The 20,972-nt window shown below is 45.0% G+C and overlaps 1 protein-coding gene across 2 annotated transcripts in view; it reads left to right on the top strand.

Annotated features, from left to right (window-relative positions):
- Nucleotides 1-20,972, top strand: part of LOC147673880 (cytochrome P450 2D17-like) — a 464,170-nt gene that overhangs the window by 299,533 nt on the left and 143,665 nt on the right. For both annotated transcript variants that reach the window (XM_086947760.1, XM_086947759.1), the window contains exon 7: nt 874-1,061. In XM_086947760.1, the coding sequence (XP_086803886.1) occupies nt 874-1,061 (188 nt within the window). The remainder of the gene's footprint in view (nt 1-873; nt 1,062-20,972) is intronic.

The following is a 20,972-nucleotide window of genomic DNA, read 5'->3' as shown; positions in this document are numbered from 1 at the left end:
ACTAAGGAGGGACTACTAAGCATTTTGACCAATGATTAGCCACAGTTTACAGTGGACAATGACACAAGTCAATAAAAAATGTGTGCGGAGAGTGGACAGAGCTTCAAGTCCCTACCTCAATACAGCATTCCTCGTGCTGCACAAGCTCAACCTAAAAAGGAAACTTTAAGGTTTCAGTTTTTTCTTTTTAAACACATCCCTTTTTCATTTAAGGAAAATGGGCTGAATTAAAAAAAAACTAAATATTGCTTTATTAAAAAGCGATCACAGACATGGTGGTCTGCTAAACTCAGCAGGCCACCGTCCCTGTGATGGCTGTGATTCCTAATAGATCGCAAACTGTGACCTACCTAATTAATGTTCATGAGGTAGGTCGAATTACGACCCACAAGGAATCCCTAAATGAAACTCAATGAGTTTTCTGCATTAGCAATGCCAATTTCCTAATTGCAATTTGGAGATAATTGCAATTATGAAATCAGTATTTCTAAGGTTTGTACATCTGGCTCAAAGTCTTTTGCCATTTTTACAGCAAAGTCTTTAAGCATATGATTAGCTACTGCCATCCATGCAGAGCTGTAAAATTATAAAAGCCTTTTACCACTGCAGGCACAGTATTACAGCTTTGGATTGGTAAAATACCACGCAAGCTAACCTGGAATGAATAAAACTACCCCGAAGTACTCCGACGTCTCTGCTTCCTTTTTTCCTTTCCTGGTTAGCTCTTTCCAGCTCTGCATGGATATGAAGTTGTGGTAAAGAGGAGACACAGGTGTATTTTTTCCCTCTGTACTAGAAATTTTAGAGGCACCCCAAAAAGCGTGATGTTTATAAAAAGATTGCCAAAGATCAATATGTTTCTGTTCCTTTTAGAACGGTGTCATAAAGAAATTGAGAAGGCCCTTGGAGACAGCAAGCAACTGAACTATGACGATAAGGCAAAAATGCCTTACATGCAGGCCGTCCTGCATGAGATCCAGCGCTTTGCAACTGTCGTTCCCCTTGGAGTCTCCCACGCTCCTTTGAAAGAGGTCAGCATTTCAGGATACGTAATCCCCAAGGTAAGACATTGCAGTTATTGAGAATGTTAGTGTGAAGTAGTAACTTGGTAGTAGATGTCAGAAGAAACACAGCCAGTTATGACAGTGGCAGCAACAGTTCAGTCATCATTTTGATACGTATGGATTCCCTTAGAAAACATGAATTTCTTGAGATTTATTATTGACTCTGTACTGGGTGAGCACTATAGAATGAATGCTGATGGGAAGTTTGAGAAAGGATGTTACAGAGTAAACACATTTTTGACCACTTAACTGAGTAAGATTAATCAAAACAATTTGTTTTAACATTGGATCCAAAAAGGAAATGTAACCTACTTTTACTTACTCCAACTCTTTCTTCTGTGATTCAACAGTTTCTTCATTCGAGGGTTCCCCCTGGGGCCAGTCTCAAAACCCAATGTGGTTCATAAGTGTGTAATTTCCTTCCCAGAAGTCTGTAGTGTAACAATGTAGAAGAAGGTACAATCACTGTCGAACTGGGGCGAGCATATGAAAGGGAGACGGTTCTACAAGCAGTCGTCTAGAAAAGGGATCTTGAGCACAGAGACAGTAGGGTGCTGCCTTTCCCAGATATTTGTAAAGAAGCACATGTGAGGACAAAAGAATTTCAAGAAATTGTGTCTCTAAAAGCCTTATTAGAGTTTATCAGAATGCAACTTCTGGCAAAAAGCAGTGGATGTCCTGTCTACCATATTTAGAGTGACTCTTAATAAGGTGGGTGGGACTTTCGGCCCTTCTAGGCAGATGTCCGGCATCCATCCAACACTAAATAACAGCTTAACTCTGGATTTCCTCAGTCGGACTCGTTGGGCTCTTGTGGTGCATGACGCATTAGCATCTTTATTAACCCATACGGGCTACCCATAATAATAATATCTGTTATCTCACCTAAAGAAATGGTCATTTGCCCTGTAAATGGTGAGGGCAAAGGAGAGCTATTCTGAGTTATTGAAAGTTGGCTAATCAGAACTAAGTTCCACTTGCCTTTCTCTGTCCCACTCCACTCTCATTATTGACTCAGTTCGCTAATGCATAAGGGCCCTGAGTAGTCTAAGCTATAGTCATATAAGTTTAAATACTGTTTTAAAAGTTTCTAATAACAGAGACGAGCTGGTGTTGAAGTACTATAGCTAAAGACTGGATACACAGTGTGTATAATATTTTATATTTGCAAAACAAACTAAAAGAAACTATAAAAAAAAGTGATATGATGACAAAAACCTCCCAAAGGGATTCACTATGTTTCTTTTGATTTACTAAAATGCTTTATCTCTGTTTGAGATGTCAGTGTATTCTTCGGCCAAAGGCGCCATTACAAGAGAGCCAGAATAAAGGCAGGTGCTTGGAATGTACTTTTTCCACACCCATAGACTCACCCATGCTGCAGGTATCAGCAATTCTTGGGTGGTAGAAATACTACTTATTACTTGTTGAACCATGAGGTCACCTAAGACATGGTGTATTACTGAGAGAACACACCATTTGATTGCTGTGGTTATTTCCTTTTTTCAAAAATGTTAACAAAAGGGGGAGAGAGAGAATTATCTTAAATGGATTTGTTCTCCCTGGGTTAGTTTTACAAACAAAAGGAATCCATTAGGAAGGGGGAAGGGGTGTCCCTACTATGGTTGGGAACACACTGGTTGTTTTTTTGGGTACCCCTCACACACCAACAGGCCCCTTGGTGTCATGTTTCATCATTGGGGTCCTCGCACCCCTCTACGGGATGCGGCGTACTGCCACCTACGGTTGCGTGGGAGCACTTACTGTGGCTATGTGTGGTGTGAATGAGGGAATTTTTATAAGTGAGTGCTGTGGTGGGGTTTGATAGTGAGTGGAGTTTAAAAGGTGCCTGGCTCGTGGGGTAACAAAAAAACTTTATTTGGCCCCCGGGCTGGTACTAATAAAAAGGTGAGAGAGGAGGTATTGGCGTAACCTATGTGCTCCACCTCCTATGTGTGTGTCAACATGTTTCGGTGTAAAAACACCTTCTTCAGGACTGGGGTACACAAATCCCCACCTTACTCAGGTTTCTCTACTTTTTCAGAATTTTTATATACTAAAAAAGTGAGATTTACAAGTGCAGGTAATATAATGTACCTACTGGATAACCGCTATTTAGCTGACCTGTAAGGAGAAGGACAAACATTTTTTTCAGGTGGTCCGTTCCTTAAAAAACCATAGGCGTGTTTACCCGTGGATACAGTCATAAAAAGGTGCGGTTCGAATTTCAAGACACGTTAGTGTCATTCTACACATGGAGAACGTGCCTGTGGTGAAAATATATAAAAAGCAAATACTAGACAGACACACATGTAACATAAAACACACACTCTATTTTTAGGCGAATTCTGGGTTGTAGTCAGCCCCTGTGATTCTCGCTGAGTCATAAACTCATTGTGGGAATAAGAAAATTCTGTGAAGCTCAGAGTGGGCATAACATACTGTTTTGTTAGGAGTTTACTACTCCTTGTAACCGTATTAACGTAGGGGTTACTCGTGCTTACTTGCTACCTGTAAGGAATAAACAAAAATACTGCTTTTCCCGGTACTTACATATTCGAAGGGGTGGTAAGATGGTTCTATTGGGTTTATATTACTCACAAGTCTATGAGGAGAATCCTTCTTCGCTGCCCCTTACGCCGGCTCCGTTGGTTGTGCTGTGGTGTTTGTAAAGGGCCCTTTTATACTGTTTGTGACTCGCCCCTAATTGGATTATTGGCAATCTGGAGAACCGGGTATGCCCATATTTGGTTTGCCGGTAATTGAATCCTTCTATCTGCTCTTATCGCGACCGCGCATGCGCAGTTGTTTGTTTTCTAACAGAGGCACATGCGCATTGCGTTCCGACGCCCTGATTTTCGCCGCGCATGCCCGAACCTGCTTGTACTCGCACTAATCTTTCTCCAAGTAGAATAGGGTTCGTGCCTGCAGTGCTGCAGATATTACACTTTGAAAAAAACAGATTTCTTGAAAAAACCGGGTTAGCCCAATTATGATAAGGTAGTGATATACTTAGTCAGGCCGGTGGGAAATAAGTAAAAGGTAGTGAAATTAGTAAAATTGAAGGGATTGGCTAATCCTTTGGTCTATTACTTCCCACAATAGTTCTGTCGACTAAATTTCACTATGGAGTGTACTGGGCTCAGTATGTTATTATTTTTATATGAAAATTGTTCGGATTCAGAAAAAGTTCGAATTCAAAAAATGAGGAGTTATAATGGCTGTGAATCCAGGCCGATACATACGGATATGTTTCTCTCCTGAGGGTAGCTCAAGGTTTCAGTTGCCCCCAGGGGATGGCATCGTTCAGCCCAGAAATGTGGGTGCCCAGGCGGAAAACCCAGCGCTGTTCTTTCTCACAACTACGCTGTTCCGTAGTTAATTGCTCAATTACCGTCCATTTGATGTCATTAACGCAGTGCTCCATCTCTAGGAAATGAGCTGCCATCTTAGTGGTACTCTTTTTGCAGCAAATGTTACTCTTATGTTCACTGAGTCGTGTTTTTACGGCTCTGGTGGTCATGCCAATGTACTCGAGGTTGCAGGGACATACAATCATGTAGATAACGTTCTTGCTGTTGCAGTTCGTGAATTTTCGTTGATCCCATTTTGTTCCATTGGCAAAGGTCAGCTGCTTACTTTTTCTGGTTAGGTGGCAGCTCGCGCAGTTACCACAAGGGAAATGTCCTTGTATTCCTTGTATTAAAAGTTGTTGCTGTTGCTGTGGTTTTGGGCGGATGTGGACTAGTATGTATTTAAGGTTCTTCCCACGTCTGTGGGAAAACATTGGTTTTTCAATCACCAGTGATCCACATGTCAAGATGCGCCAATGTTTATTCACGATTTTTGACACTTCATTTGAATAGGGGCTGTATGTTGTGACGCATATTGGTCTTGTTTGTTCGGTGATCGGTCCGCTTCTGTCCTCCAGAAGGGCATCTCTATTATTGTTCCTAGCATTTTCATGGCTGCATTAATGATCCTGTCTGGATAATGTCTTGCTTGCAGTTTGACTTTGAGATCTTGGGCCTGTGATTTATAGTTGTCCACTTGGGTGCAATTTCTCCTCCGTCGGAGGAATTGCCCGTATGGGAGGTTCATCCGTAGATGGCGTGGATGAAAACTGTCGTATCTGAGTAGACAGTTCCTTGCTGTCGGTTTGAAATGTGTAGTGGTTTCAAGTTTCCCATTCTGGTGGTATATGTTGAGATCTAAAAAGACAAGTGTCTCATTCGAAACTGAGTGTGTAAATTTGAGGAAGCGGTCTTGGGTATTGAGCCAATCCATGAACTGAATGACCGTCTCGTGGTTCCCCTGCCAGATCACAAAGATATCATCAATGTATCTTTTCCAGGTTAGTATGTGTTGTCTGTAGGGATTGTTATGATTGATAATTTTATTGGTTTCCATGTGGTGTACATACAGTCCGGCTAGGCTCGGCGAAAATGTGCTCCCCATGCTTGTGCCATGACTCTGTAGGTAAATCGTCTCATCAAATTCAAAAAAGTTTTTTGTCAAAGCTAAAGCGATACATTCCATTACTACTCCCCTTGGAGTCTTGTATCGCCAGTGGGTGCTGTACAGGACTTCTTCGATTATTGCTAGTGTTTCATCGTGTGGGAGGCTAGTGTATAAGCTCTCGACATCTAGACTAAGCAGAAGTTGGTTCTCTGGATCAAAGGTGAGATCTTTTAGCATTTGTAAAACTGATTTTGTGTCCTTCAGATACGTGTCTGTTGCTTGGATGAGTGGGCGGAGAAAGGCATCTGAAAACTTCAAGAGAGGTTCTAGGATGGAACCTATACCGGAGACGATAGGTCTCCCTGGTGGATTGTCCAGGTTTTTGTGTATCTTCGGGATACAGTAGAAGTATGGTGTTCTCTGGTTTTTCTGTATTAGGAACTCCGACTCTTTTTTGGAGAGCCAATTGTGTGCCAAAGCTTCCTCTACCATCCCTCCAATGGTTATGCTCAGAGATTCGGTCGGGTCAACAGTCAGTATTGTGTAGTTTCGTCTATCTGACAACAATCTTAGGCATTCCTGGTTGAATGCTGTTGTTGTTAGTAAAACCGTGGCTCCGCCTTTGTCAGCGGGTTTTATGGTAATATCACGATTGTTGGTTAGCTCACGGATGGCCTCTTGTTCCATCTTGCTTGTGTTGTGAAAGACCGTGCGTTCAGACGAGTCTAAATTCTTAAGATCAGTCATTACTGCCTTCTTGAAAGCCAAAACCTTGATGGGTAGTAAGGCATCCGGTGGTGTGAAGGTGGACTTCAGTCTCAATCCTTTGTCTGTCTCTGGGACACTCTCTTTATCCTTGAAGAAGATCTGTAGCTTGATCTTTCTTAGAAATTCCTGCATTTCTGTGTGGAGTTTGAAGGAGTCCAATTTATTAGTTGGGACGAAACTCAGGCCTTTATTTAGTACGGCCCTCTGGGTAGGCGTCAGTTCCCATGGTGTGATGTTCACCACTAGGTCACCTTGCGGCTGGTTGACGGGTTGCTCTGCAAGGCTCCTGTCATGCTTCTGGTGTTCACCCTGGGGTCTCCCTGGTTGGGGTCTTGCCACATCACTGTGTTGCCTTTTCTGTTCCGTCCTCTGCGTGTTCCTTGGCGTGTCCCTAAAGGCTGGTTGTTGTAGAAGTTCGGGTCGAACTCTGAGCCCCATGGCTGGTACATAGGTCCCGTTGGTCCTTGTCCAAAGTTGAATGGTGTGAAAGGTGTTGGTCCTGTGAAATGTGGAAAGTATGGTTGAGGTTCATATCCTCGCCATCCTCGTTGTCTTGGGTATTGTTGGCCCTGTCGTCTCTGATAGCTCCTCTGTTGTTGGTTGCTGTAGGTGCTTGATCCAGAGGAACCACTGTCGGAACCATCACTTTCATTGTCACTGTTCGCTTTCCTTGAGATATAGTCATCCTTAGTATATGGATATGCTGGCTCGGGAGTGAAACGATCTTTGTCTTTGCCCAGTTTTTTAAATTTGCTTTGCTTCAGTGTGGCTTCAAAATCAGCCATTTGTTGGTTTAGTTCATCTAGCCTTCTTTTGAGTTCTGCTGGTTTTATATAAGTTTTTAGTTGTACCTTAATTTTCTGTATGTCCAATTTCAATTCCTGTGTAATTCTTGTGGCGGTCTTTACTATGAGTACCAACCAATCCTGTGTACAGTGCCACGAAATCAGTGACCATTCTTTTTTGAAAACTTTGTCATTCTGGAAGATGAAGGGCTCATTTTTGACCAAGAGACCCTGTGGTGATATCTTGTTCCTCAGGTACTCGGTCATTAGTAGGCCATGAAGTGCTGCCCTTATTTGTGTCTTCCTCAGGTTCATCAGTTCGTCCCAGTCTACAACACTGGGTCCTGGTTCAGTGTTGCTAAGCCCTTCAAACGGGTTGAGGGCTGCCAGGATCTCGTCAATGACTTCTTCGCCGAACGTAAGTCCGTGTTCCGATTCCATCTTAGTGTGGTTGAGCGTGTGTTCTATGTGTGTAATGTGTTGATTTTATGTGTCTTGATTGGGATAGGGGAGCTCCCGCAGCTGTGCGCTGCCTGTATATAAATGTTAACAAAAGGGGGAGAGAGAGAATTATCTTAAATGGATTCGTTCTCCCTGGGTCAGTTTTACAAACAAAAGGAATCCATTAGGAAGGGGGAAGGGGAGTCCCTACTATGGTTGGGAACACACTGGTTGTTTTTTTGGGTACCCCTCACACACCAACAGGCCCCTTGGTGTCATGCTTCATCATTGGGGTCCTCGCACCCCTCTACGGGATGCGGCGTGCTGCGACCTACGGTTGCGTGGGAGCACTTACTGTGGCTATGTGTGGTGTGGGTGAGGGAACTTTTATAAGTGAGTGCTGTGGTGGGGTTTGATAGTGAGTGGAGTTTAAAAAGTGCCTGGCTCGTGGGGTAACAAAAAAACTTTATTTGGCCCCGGGGCTGGTACTAATAAAAAGGTGAGAGAGGAGGTATTGGCGTAACCTATGTGCGCCACCTCCTATGTGTGTGTCAACATGTTTCGGTGTAAAAACACCTTCTTCAGGACTGGGGTACACAAATTCCCACCTTACTCACGTTTCTCTACTTTTTCAGAATTTTTATATGCTAAAAAGGTGAGATTTACAAGTGCAGGTAATATCATGTACCTACTGTATAACCGCTATTTAGCTGACCTGTAAGGAGCAGGACAAAACATTTTTTCAGGTGGTCCGTTCCTTAAAAAACCATAGGCGTGTTTACCCGTGGATACAGTCATAAAAAGGTGCGGTTCGAATTTCAAGACATGTTAGTGTTATTCTACACATGGAGAAAGTGCCTGTGGTGAAAATATATAAAAAGACAAATACTAGACAGACACACATGTAACATAAAACACACACTCTATTTTTAGGCGAATTCTGGGTTGTAGTCAGCCCCTGTGATTCTCGCTGAGTCATAAACTTATTGTGGGAATAAGAAAATTCTGTGAAGCTCAGAGTGGGCATAACATACTGTTTTGTTAGGAGTTTACTACTCCATGTAACCGTATTAACGTAGGGGTTACTCGTGCTTCCTTGCTACCTGTAAGGAATAAACAAAAATACTTCTTTTCCCGGTACTTACATATTCGAAGGGGTGGTAAGATGGTTCTGTTGGGTTTATATTACTCACGAGTCTATGAGGAGAATCCCTCTTCGCTGCCCCTTACGCCAGCTCCGTTGGTTGTGCCGTGGTGTTTGTAAAGGGCCCTTTTATACTGTTTGTGACTCGCCCCTAATTGGATTATTGGCAATCTGGAGAACCGGGTATGCCCGTATTCGGTTTGCCGGTAATTGAATCCTTCTATCTGTTCTTATCGCGACAGCGCATGCGCGGTTGTTTGTTTACTAACAGAGGCGCATGCGCATTGCGTTCCGACGCCCTGATTTTCGCCGCGCATGCCCGAACCTGCTTGTGCTCGCACTAATCTTTCTCCAAGTAGAATAGGGTTCGTGCCTGCAGTGCTGTAGATATTACACTTTGAAAAAAACAGATTTCCTGAAAAAACCGGGTTAGCCCGATTACGATAAGGTAGTGATATACTTAGTCAGGCCGGTGGGAAATAAGTAAAAGGTAGTGAAATTAGTATTTCCTTTTTTCCCCACTGAATATCTGGGGTCCTTGCTGAAGTTGAAATATGCAGGTGAAAAACACCTGACCTTTGGGTAATGTTCTGTGTGCACTAACTAACTCGTATAACCAGAGAGAAAAGGAGGTACTTAAGAACAGGTCGTCCTCCTGAAGCGTCATATGAAAAAAGTGAGCCCAAAATCTGGGTTCCAGGACCTGTCTTGTGTTGTGGCTAAACACAAAAGATTATTAAGTGTAGCCGAAATCAGAAAGAAACAAATATATATCTTTCTTGAGTCCCCTCACTCACCGGAGTTTCCTCACGGTGACATGCTTCATCATTGGGGCCATCCCAGTTCTCTACGAAAAGGGGCGTGCTGCGACTTGCGAACTACGTAGGAGCACTTAGTTGTGAAGGACTATGTGTGGTGCAGAAAAAGTGTAGTGAGGTGGAGTGGGTGAAAAAGTGAATTTAAAAATACCGTGCTAGTGGGCCTCAATAATTTATTCTGCTCCTAGGTTGGTATATTAATAGTGGGGTTTATATTGTGATCCGACCAACTATGAAGGTAGGTTCAGTATATGGTCAACATGTTTCACGCTACCCCTGGCGTTTCTTAAGGACCATACAGGGACCAGCCCTGTATATGCCACTCCTAGAAACCTAAAGTAAAGTTTAAGGATTGATTAATGTAAAGAAAGTATTTACATTAGTGGACGCTGCTCAATATAGACACATGTGTGGTTCAAAATACATACGCGGTAGCTTACTGACATATGTATAACTCGTTGAAGAACCTGTAAAAAATGAAAAAAACAAGGTTTAAGGCACCTTACCCCTTTCTCATAGAGATCGGGGACATGTATGTCCTTCATGCCGCACGCTTCCGGATACATATACATATATATGCACACTTTGTATATGGTGCATTTTTGCCCCATATTGGTGCGTGCAGGCTCTCAGACCCAGCGTGGGATGAGTAAAGTACACGCCGAGTGATTGTGACGTGAAAACATCCACAAAAATTAATATGTGACTTACTGTGACAAAGACGATAAACAGACACTACATATAACACATAAATCAAAAAATCTCTGTATTTACATTTGTGGGTGCTTAATAGCACTTCATGGTCTCTGAGGGGGGCGGTGTCGCTTCGGTGGAAGCAATGCTGCAGTAGCGGAATTAATGAAAATGCGGTTAGTTTTCTGAAAAAAACAAAGTTTTCTACGAGCGGGCAGATTTTAAAAGCCTTGCTCTGTCGTCTCAGATAAGGAGAAGGAGGGGTTGGTACACTTACTTCCTGATCAGCAACGCCGCACGGTATTACCTAGCTGTTGCCCCGTCGGACCGCATCTTAGAATGCGTCCTGCGGGGCAACTTCACGAGTCCGACGGAAGACGGAAGACGCTGGAAGGTAAGGGGCTTGCGTTCCCTATTCACTGCTTTGTAGCCGATAGCGGACCCGCACAAACCACCTTTGTTTACAGACTCATCTTGCATGCACGCCACGCCCCGGAAAGGGCAAGAAACAGATATACGCGCCTTCATGCACACCAAGCCCCGGTGAGGGCAAGACTTAGTTGAGCAGCCGCTCTTTAGCGTATTCATGGACACCAAGCCCCGGAGAGGGCAAGACTGATTTGAGCAGACTTTCATTTGCGTATACACGCAAGCCAAGCCCCGGAGAGGGCAAGACACAGACAAACCGAATCCTAGGCTCAAGACAGTCACAAGAGCCGGTATTACCACGGTCTTTGGTGCTATCTAAACCAAGACTTACTGTACCCCACGTTGAAAGGTGCCGGGACCGGCATCACTGCGGGGGGCGGTTTTAGAACAACTGGCTACTTGTTCAAGGTTCGAGCGGCATTGTCGGCCACTGCTTAGCACAGTGCCCTCCGTTGGGGAGTGTCAGGACGACACTCATGCGGAGGACGGTTTAGGATACAACTAGGGTATTCATGAGTGGTGTAACTCATAGACATACGTGGTCATGTATTACCGCTATCTGAGATCATAAAAGCCTGATCCAACTTACTCGCGGTCTGTGTTTGCTTTCTTTCTGTATTAGCGCGATAGGTTATTGAGGTTACGTCTCCATCCAATCCTATGGCAGTCAGGGTTTACACTAACAGACAATGCAAAGCCAGGTATTGCTGCTAAAATGCTGAAGGAAGTGGCCCGACTAGGGTCACCCGGCTCACTAATGACCACCCCTTGGCCTTCTGTACCAAATGAAGAGTCCGTCAGACAGTAGAGAATACAAACCAATAACTGTATATTAATATACACTCATAGCGGAGCCCTTCTTCCCAGTCGCTAGGAGTGCTGCAGAGAGGACTGAAATCGACATGCATAAAGATAGATTAAGTACATTTGTAATTGGGCTAGAACACGCCTACAGTGGAATTTTCCGCGCAGGTGCAGCTAAACAGTGAAATACAAAAAAACGGTTTCAGCGCTTCTATCATTTACAAAGTATCTAATTTCCAAGGTTGTTCCAGTCTGGCCTATCACCTGACTACTGGGAGACGGCCTCTATCTAGAGAGAAAGGTATGCGCTAATAGAGACAGTATACTTATTACGGGAACAAGTTTAATGTAGCAGAAACTAAACTTACAGTGGAGCATTTCTTGGAATTGAACTAGATCAGTTTCGAACAACCTAAAATGGTGCTGAATAAAGAAAATGGCGCAGCAAATGCTAACTTACATAGGGCAGACCCTCCTTTTAGCATGAGCTAAAACATTTTCTAACGCCAACAGGGAAAATAGAAAACCATAAACAATAATATAAATGCACAGCAATACATTCTTATAAGCACTCCATAGGGTCAAAATCAGGGAAGGAAACTGTGAGGGGGGAAGAATTCTTGAAAATGCCCTCGTTTATATTCATGAGGTTTTCAATTTCTTTCTGTACCATAATTGCAGCATTGGTATCATGAATTGATTCTTTCCTCTTATGGGTGAAAATAGTGGTGTAATAGGAACAATAGAAGGGAAGGCTCTGGACAAGGGCACAGCAAAGCACCAATATCACAATCAGTTAAATCACCTTTTCAAGAATACAGCCCCAACTTCTTCTGTTCCTTTTCCGGGAAATAACCTTACCCTTGCTACGTAAAGGCATAGTTTGATCATTTTCCAAAACACTTGACACCACACAATATTATTATCAGCAAAACCAACAAAGCAACACATGCTATTTTTCTTTTCTTGGTCCACACCATATCATGCTGAGCAACAAGAATTATTGGCTGCTCTTCCTTAGCGACCCTTCTGCCAAAGGGATGCATAACAGATAATAAAAAGGGTAGGCAAAATGCAAAAAGATATACAAGGTCCCAGTGTCGTCAGAGCCTCACTGGTACAGGCTCCTATTGTCAATCAGTACGTTGGTGCTCTAGAGCACCGGCAGTGGAGCTTGCTCTGTCCTAAGCTCTTTGGATGGATCCTATGTTAATCAAGGTGGTATACTTTCAAGGTATACTTCAGTCTTTCCTAACTAATGTTCAAACAACTAAGAGAGAACTAAGGAGAAGTGTGGCTCACTCGTTAGAAGCGGCAGACCCTGATGCAGAGGTCTGGCCCGGGACCAGGGTTCAATTCCCGATGTGGCAGGGTCTTGGGCTCAATGTCCACGGACTCGATAATTCTCGCCTCGGAGCCTACTCTAATCATGGGTCCCACTCTGCAACTCTGGGCAATAGCTTGCTTAATCTCCACAACGGCCCCGAAAGCACTGGGATGCCTGGCTTCACCTTGGGGGTGCCCAGTAGGGGGCATCTCACAGTGAAAGCCAGGAAGGGCTCCATAGCGGTATACAGCGCTAGGATGCCTGAAAGGTGATAGTGCGCTTTACAAGTATACATACATTTACATTTACAAGATAACGTGAGCAAAACGTTATACACTAGTTTCAGCTAATTTCATTGGTACCACAATTCAGTACAACCTATCTTATGCAGTCCATCCCTAATCTCTTTTCTCCTAGGAATCCATATCCCGCAGCCGAGGGTGCAAATTGTACCTGGCAACCCCAGGCACAGTATGGTTAGTGAACAAAGGCTCTTGGATAGCTCGTATTTTCGGGGGAACAGCCTTATTGAGCACATTCTCATTTTCTGTATCTGTTTGCATCCACGTTAGCTGGGCATCGCTGAAAGGAACAAACCTGGGCACCTGTTTGCACTCCGTGTCCCCAATGCCGTCTTTGACCCACTGGTCGTATGGTAACGGCAAAGGAATCCTGTGACAGTGAGATGCGTGGACCAAGTTTTTACAGCCAGCAACTTTCACAGCAGTCGGGTCACCAACAAAACCTGTTCAGGACCTTTCCAGCGCAGCTTCAAACTTTTCTTCCTCTGGAAGTTCTTTATTAAAACATAGCCTCCAGGCTGGATGTCGTGGCCGGGCCCCTCTGGTGTAGGAAGTAGGGATTCCTGCACTTGTTGGTGAATAGAACGTAAACTTTCTGTTAACTGGCCAATGTAATCAAGCAACACAGGGTACTCAATATCAGAGAACTTACAAGGACGGTGGACGCCCCATACATTTGCCGGGCACCCAAACACGACCTCATAAGGAGACAATCCTGTCCTAGAATGAGCTGTTGTTTTTGTTGATGCAAAAAAGGGGGGTTGCTGCACTGTTCCTATTGAGAGATAAGGTAGGAGGGAAAGTTTTATCTGGCGTGACCAAGGGTGTTCCAATGATACCCTGGGGCATCCATTATGTTGGATGTAATTGCCTCACACACCCAGAAGGGTGTCATGCTTCATCATTGGCGGTTGCTCCTCGTCGGGGAGGCGGTGCAACCCCCGACGGGCTCACCTCAAAGAGGGGCTCTTTAGCGGAGATCTTTTTTCCAACAGCCTTATGGTGAGGTGGGGGTATGTGGGCAAGATGGTATTCTCCTGTGATGGGATAATTAAAATGTAGCAAAGGGTACCGGAATTGACTTTATTCTGGGGGTCCCTTGGCTGCAATTAAAAGGTGGGGCTAGCTCGCTAGGTGTCAACTAGTTAAGGTTATGTGACCCTAGAGGAGACTAGAAGTGAATGTGGTCGACATGTTTCTCGCTGAGGGTTGATTACCCGCGATTCTTCAGGACCTATTTACAAAAAGTGAAAAGAAAGGAAAACAACGACATGCTAGTATCATATGTGTTGTGTTTGTTACCTCAGTGGATTCTCCTATGCCTATACATAGAGAAGGAACAAGGAAACAACAGTAATTACATTCAGTACAGATATGCAAGTCACAACATTTGCCAGGGGAAGTAAAAATACTGACATGCTGGTGGTACTAGGAGTGATTACGCATAACCACCGCATGCCCTGTGTATTGAGCGTGCAATGTACAAAGTGAAGAGCACACGCAATAACTGTATCTGTGACATGGACTGTGGTTGGTGAAGGTGAAGGCTAAAAACAATATTTAAAAAGTTTTGAGTTAAAAATGCAGCAGTCTTAAAGTGATTGCCTGCCTATAGTGTGTTGGAGTAATAGGCAGGTCTCTTGTGCAGACACCAATTATAACAGTTGCTGGATGCAGTAGAAAACTCACACTGTGACTTGTAAAGCATTCAAAGTGATACACTTATATGGTACCCTACTCACCTAATGGTCATAAACTAATGGCCGCATGAGGGTTCGGCGGGACAGTACATCAGAGCTGAGCCCATAGGTTAATGGCTGGTGTAGGGGAAGAAGTGAAAAAACGCGCCCCTGAATTACTACCAGAAGGCTCAACAGGTATAGGTATAGGCTGATGGTCAAGGTGCCCGCCCTCTATTTCGCGCTAGCGCACTCACCTCCAGTCCTCTGTGTCCGTGTGTTTTGACCTACCCATTACCGCCGAGCTCGAGTAGATGTCTGAGCTCGGCGGCAAGGGTTATTTAAACAACACCGGAGGACCGGCGCGCCAAATCTCTCGCCGGTCCTCCGGTGTTGTTTAAATAACCCTTGCCGCCGAGCTCAGACATCTACTCGAGCTCGGCGGTAATGGGTAGGTCACAACACACGGACACAGAGGACTGGAGGTGAGTGCGCTAGCGCGAAATAGAGGGCGGGCACCTTGACCATCAGCCTATACCTATACCTGTTGAGCCTTCTGGTAGTAATTCAGGGGCGCGTTTTTTCACTTCTTCCCCTACACCAGCCATTAACCTATGGGCTCAGCTCTGATGTACTGTCCCGCCGAACCCTCATGCGGCCATTAGTTTATGACCATTAGGTGAGTAGGGTACCATATAAGTGTATCACTTTGAATGCTTTACAAGTCACAGTGTGAGTTTTCTACTGCATCCAACAACTGTTCTAATTGGTGTCTGCACAAGAGACCTGCCTATTACTCCAACACACTATAGGCAGGCAATCACTTTAAGACTGCTGCATTTTTAACTGAAATACTTTTTAAATATTGTTTTTAGCCTTCACCTTCACCAACCACAGTCCATGTCACAGATACAGTTATTGCGTGTGCTCTTCACTTTGTACATTGCACGCTCAATACACAGGGCATGCGGTGGTTATGCGTAATCACTCCTAGTACCACCAGCATGTCAGTATTTTTACTTCCCCTGGCAAATGTTGTGACTTGCATATCTGTACTGAATGTAATTACTGTTGTTTCCTTGTTCCTTCTCTATGTATAGGCATAGGAGAATCCACTGAGGTAACAAACACAACACATATGATACTAGCATGTCGTTGTTTTCCTTTCTTTTCACTTTTTGTAAATAGGTCCCGAAGAATCGCGGGTAATCAACCCTCAGCGAGAAACATGTCGACCACATTCACTTCTAGTCTCCTCTAGGGTCACATAACCTTAACTAGTTGACACCTAGCGAGCTAGCCCCACCTTTTAATTGCAGCCAAGGGACCCCCAGAATAAAGTCAATTCCGGTACCCTTTGCTACATTTTAATTATCCCATCACAGGAGAATATCATCTTGCCCACATACCCCCACCTCACCATAAGGCTGTTGGAAAAAAGATCTCCGCTAAAGAGCCCCTCTTTGAGGTGAGCCCGTCGGGGGTTGCACCGCCTCCCCGACGAGGAGCAACCGCCAATGATGAAGCATGACACCCTTCTGGGTGTGTGAGGCAATTACATCCAACATAATGGATGCCCCAGGGTATCATTGGAACACCCTTGGACACGCCAGATAAAACTTTCCCTCCTACCTTATCTCTCAATAGGAACAGTGCAGCAACCCCCCTTTTTTGCATCTCCAGTACTTTGTACGGACACTCAGCTGCTACTGGACCTTCCACCATCCTGAGTGGTAAATAGTGTCCGCTTGCCTCCCTTCTTTTGAAATCTACTCGTGCACGGTGCAACCGTGGGAGCTCTCACATGGTGGGTTAGTCTGTTCAAATCCCCCAAAGACTTGAGCCCACACTATTGTGGGGCCCATACCTGATCCATAGCCCAAACCGGCGGTGGACCTTCTTTCGCTCTCTCCAGGGTGTGCTTCTAAAGGAAACCACTCCGGAACCCCCCCCCCCCCCTCTCTTTCCCTACCTTCTGTGAAGGACTCCACCACACCTGGACCAGTCCTATCAGACCTCACCACTATGGAGGGGCAAGGACTAAGTTTTGGTGAGGAGGATGCAGCAGCCATAATGAGGACACCATCTCTCTTTGGTATCGACATCGAACCAGGAACAAGCAGCAACACCACTGAGTGGCAATCCCTGTCAGACCTTAAACGGGAATGGATTAGGGTAACTATTCATGGGACAATGATGGCTCAATATTTTAAAGCTAAAATTGCACCTAATGGATTGATCGTCAAAAACTTCCCAAGAATATTCTGGGAGGACGGACAATTTAAAGTGGAATGGTCACAGGTCTCGTGGAAGTGTACCCACGACCTCCTCATCCTCATAGTCAACACAGCTAAACGACTAGCAGACGCACTTCTAGTCAAAATACAAGCAGCGGAGGCTGCCCTAAAGACTGCGGTACAAAAACCCGGGCTTCAAAACAAAACTGGCCGAGCTCAACAAAGAAATGGCAGAACATAAGGAATATCTTATGAACCAGAAGGTAGCCAAATTGCAAAAGGACATCAAAAAATTCTCAAAAGAGAAAGTCTACCCCTACTTAAGGGATGACTATGTCCCACCAGGCACCAGCTACAGTTCAGATTCCAGCACAACTTCGTCAAGGAGGGGCTCAAATAGTGGCTCTGACAGCAGCGGGGATAACAATCCTGCACAGATGCCCCCCAGAGCAAAAAGAGGCAAGGGACGGGGACAACACAATTTCCCCAATTACCAAAATCAGGGGCAACCTGTAGGTCCACCGTTTTGGCAATATCCACAGTTCCCCCATTTCCAACCTCCTTTCGGAGCACAATATCCTCCATTCTATCCCCCCCAGAACCCTACACACCCTCCTTTTTTAGGCAGAGGTTGGGGCAGAGGGCGAGGGCGAAAAAGAGGGAACGCAGCAGAGAAACGAGTCCAGTGGGAGGACACACGCCCCCAAGGGATGGACACGAGGAGCACGAGCCGGTCAGGGCAACAGTAAGCCTGGTGGTCAATTTATCTGACCGCCACCTTACTCAAAGAGAGGAAGAAGTCCTGCAAAGAGGTTTGGGCTTTGTCCCAACACCCAGGATTGACCCATTCCAACAAACCAGGGAACTGAAAGCCTTTTTCAGAAAAATAAGGTTGAAAACATTCTTTGAAGGGAAACCCAGTGAGCCTACGGAAGATTCCGGTCTCCATAATCCCTCAACCTTTACACCTCATAATGGAATGGTCCCAAATGAAGTATTGACATTCGAACAAGCAGTATTGAGAGACATCAATAAACTCAACCGCCAGATACCACACTCCAACATCTCTAAGAATGAGTTGGCAGTACTTAAATCACTGGCAGATGACCCCTCGATCACAATCAAACAGGCGGACAAAGGGGGAGCCACAGTTCTAATGAACACAGTGGATTATGAGTTGGAATGTACGAGACAACTCAGCGACCAAAGGTACTACACTCCAATCACTAATGACCCAACCATACGATTACAGACCAAGATCACAAGCCTGGTTACTAGCGCTGAATGTGATCAATGGATCACCAGAAAGGAGGCAGAATTTCTTATGAAACGGGACCCTAGGGTACCATATTTCTATATCCTGCCCAAGATCCATAAAGCCACTAGACCGGTACCAGGGAGACCAATAGTCTCGGGGATAGACTCCGTATTGGAGCCCCTATCACAATTCTGTGACCATTTCCTTCAACCCCTTGTGAAAAGCATTCCCTCATACATTCAGGATACCACGGATGTTCTACGAATACTGGATACAGTCCAGGACACAGGAGAGATTGACCTTTTGATAACCCTAGATGTTGAAGCCCTCTACACCAACATCCCCCAGAGGGCCACTCTAGAGGTTATTGAGGAAAGACTGGGCCAAGAGCCTTGGAACTCTAACACTCCTCAAACCTTCATCATGGAGTGTACCACCCTAGCCTTGACGGAAAACTATTTTGAATACAAAGGCAAGTTTTACCACCAGATCCAGGGGACCTCTATGGGCAGTACCTTTGCCCCCTCGGTGGCTTGTCTGTATATGGCTAAATTTGAAGGGACACATATACACCATGAGTCAAATCCCTTCTTGGATAACATCAAAATGTGGAAACGCTTCATCGATGACATCCTGATCCTGTGGAGCGGTCCACCGACCTCACACGAAGGTTTTTTGGTATGGGTCAACACATTAAACCCTCACCTACGCTTTACAATGGCCTCCTCACCCCATGAAATTGCGTTCCTAGATCTAACAATCAGACTAGAAGCAGGATCCATAAACACCACCATGTACCGCAAACCGACAGACCGTAACAGCCTACTACACTACAAAAGTCACCATCCAAGGGCCTTACGTACCATCCTGCCCTTTGGCCAATTCTTACGAATTAGGCGCAATTGCAGTGCTGTGTCTGATTACAAGAAAGAATCCGCAATTCTCTCAAGGAACCTACTTGACAGAGGGTACCCCAAGAGTGATGTTCTCAAAGCTAGGAAACGGGCCAGAAATAACAACCGTGAAGCCCTCCTTGAAAGGCAGGAGAGAGTCCCTGTTGAGAACCAACCTATCACTTGTGTAACCACATTTACCCCTTTGTCTAATAAAATCAGGAACACGATCAAACACCACTGGGGCATACTCAACACAGGAGACATGTCCATAGAGGAACCTAGGTTCGCCTTTAAGAGGTCACAAAATCTGAAAGACATCTTAATTAGCACCAGGCCTAAGCAAGTGAGGAAACAAACCCAACTTACCTTATGGCATCTACCCCCTGTGACGGGCCATTACCCTTGCGGTATGTGTGGGGTCTGCAAGTACCAATACACAACAAAGGTACCAGAGGGTCTCAGGTAAATGTGCCCATAAACACAAGAAACCAGACCAGAACTCACCCTTACAACCAGGTTATGTCACAGAGAGCTCTCCGTGGACGAGGACAAATACCCATCAGTCACCATTCGGATCCGCCCTTCATCATTTGGGATTTTATCCGTACCACCCGTCAGAGATTATTGGTACTCTCCTAGGAGGTCAACCCGGTGGTAGGGGGTATCCTCACTAGAGTAAAGAGACGACAGTGTGGTGTGCCACTCGATGTAGGTGAGTGGTAGAAAGGATGGGACTGGGGTGTGCAGTGCAAAAGAAGGTGTGAAGGAAAAAAAGCCAAAAGAAGTGGGTTTAAAATTGGTTAAGAATAAGCACCAAGCAAAGATTTATTCTAGTTGTGCTTACCATACCAATGTTAAAAACAGTGCGCCCGCTGACTGTCCAATTATGTGGACAGTCTCAGGACAATGTGGTCGACTAGTTTCAGCAATTCAAAGACTCATTTTGTCATTGCTTTCTTCAGGACCAAAAACTACGAATAAAAGCTACTACACCATGTGAACAAAGTAACACCCTAGAAACACAAAACAAGTGCATACAGTCACCTGTACGTTCTGGGTGTCCTTACAGTCTGTGCAAAACACTTAACATGTAAGGTCAGATGGCCTCACCCCACCTGGCTGTTGCTCAGGGGAAAAATGAAGCACCGCTCTAACCGTCGGTACTCCTGGCCGGCGTCCTGGCCATCTGGGGAGGTCACATTGTCCTGAGACTGTCCACATAATTGGACAGTCAGCGGGCGCACTGTTTTTAACATGGCACATGGGCACATTTACCTGAGACCCTCTGGTACCTTTGTTGTGTATTGGTTCTGTTGGGGATAGTACCCAGAGCTTGGTCTTTAAATCTCCCCTAGGTCCCCCTCCACCGTTTTGTGTTTGTGGGTCTGCAAGTACACCTTGACACTCAAGACCATACAACTTTCCGAGACTTTCAAATGGGAGCTTAGACAACACACAAATTGCAACACATCACACTGTATATATTTGCTCATGTGCCCTTGTGGCCTACAGTACATAGGGATGACAACCCGTCCCATAAAGACTCGGATCATAGAACATCGCAGCAATTTTCGCTGCAAGAAGACCCACACAAAAATGTGCAAACATTATGTGGAGTCCGACCACGATGAAAACTCCATTAAGTGGGTAGTTCTGGAATCTAGCCCAAACTGCCCTACAAGAGCCCTTTTCAACAAAGAACAGAGATGGGTGCATCGATTGTCTTCTGATAAACAGGGTCTCAATGAAGACATTCCCTGGCACTCATTATAAAACTTGGAGCCATACCATGAGTTGCCCTGATCAGCTACATTCCTGTGATAAGACATCTGACTTAAGCACTTACTACAAGCCTACCCTACCCGT

This window comes from Lissotriton vulgaris, chromosome 12 (assembly GCF_964263255.1).
Source record: "Lissotriton vulgaris chromosome 12, aLisVul1.2, whole genome shotgun sequence".
Classification (NCBI taxonomy): Eukaryota; Metazoa; Chordata; class Amphibia; order Caudata; family Salamandridae; genus Lissotriton; species Lissotriton vulgaris.
Note: the sequence above shows the minus strand (reverse complement) of the source record. Positions and strands in the feature narration are given on the sequence as shown.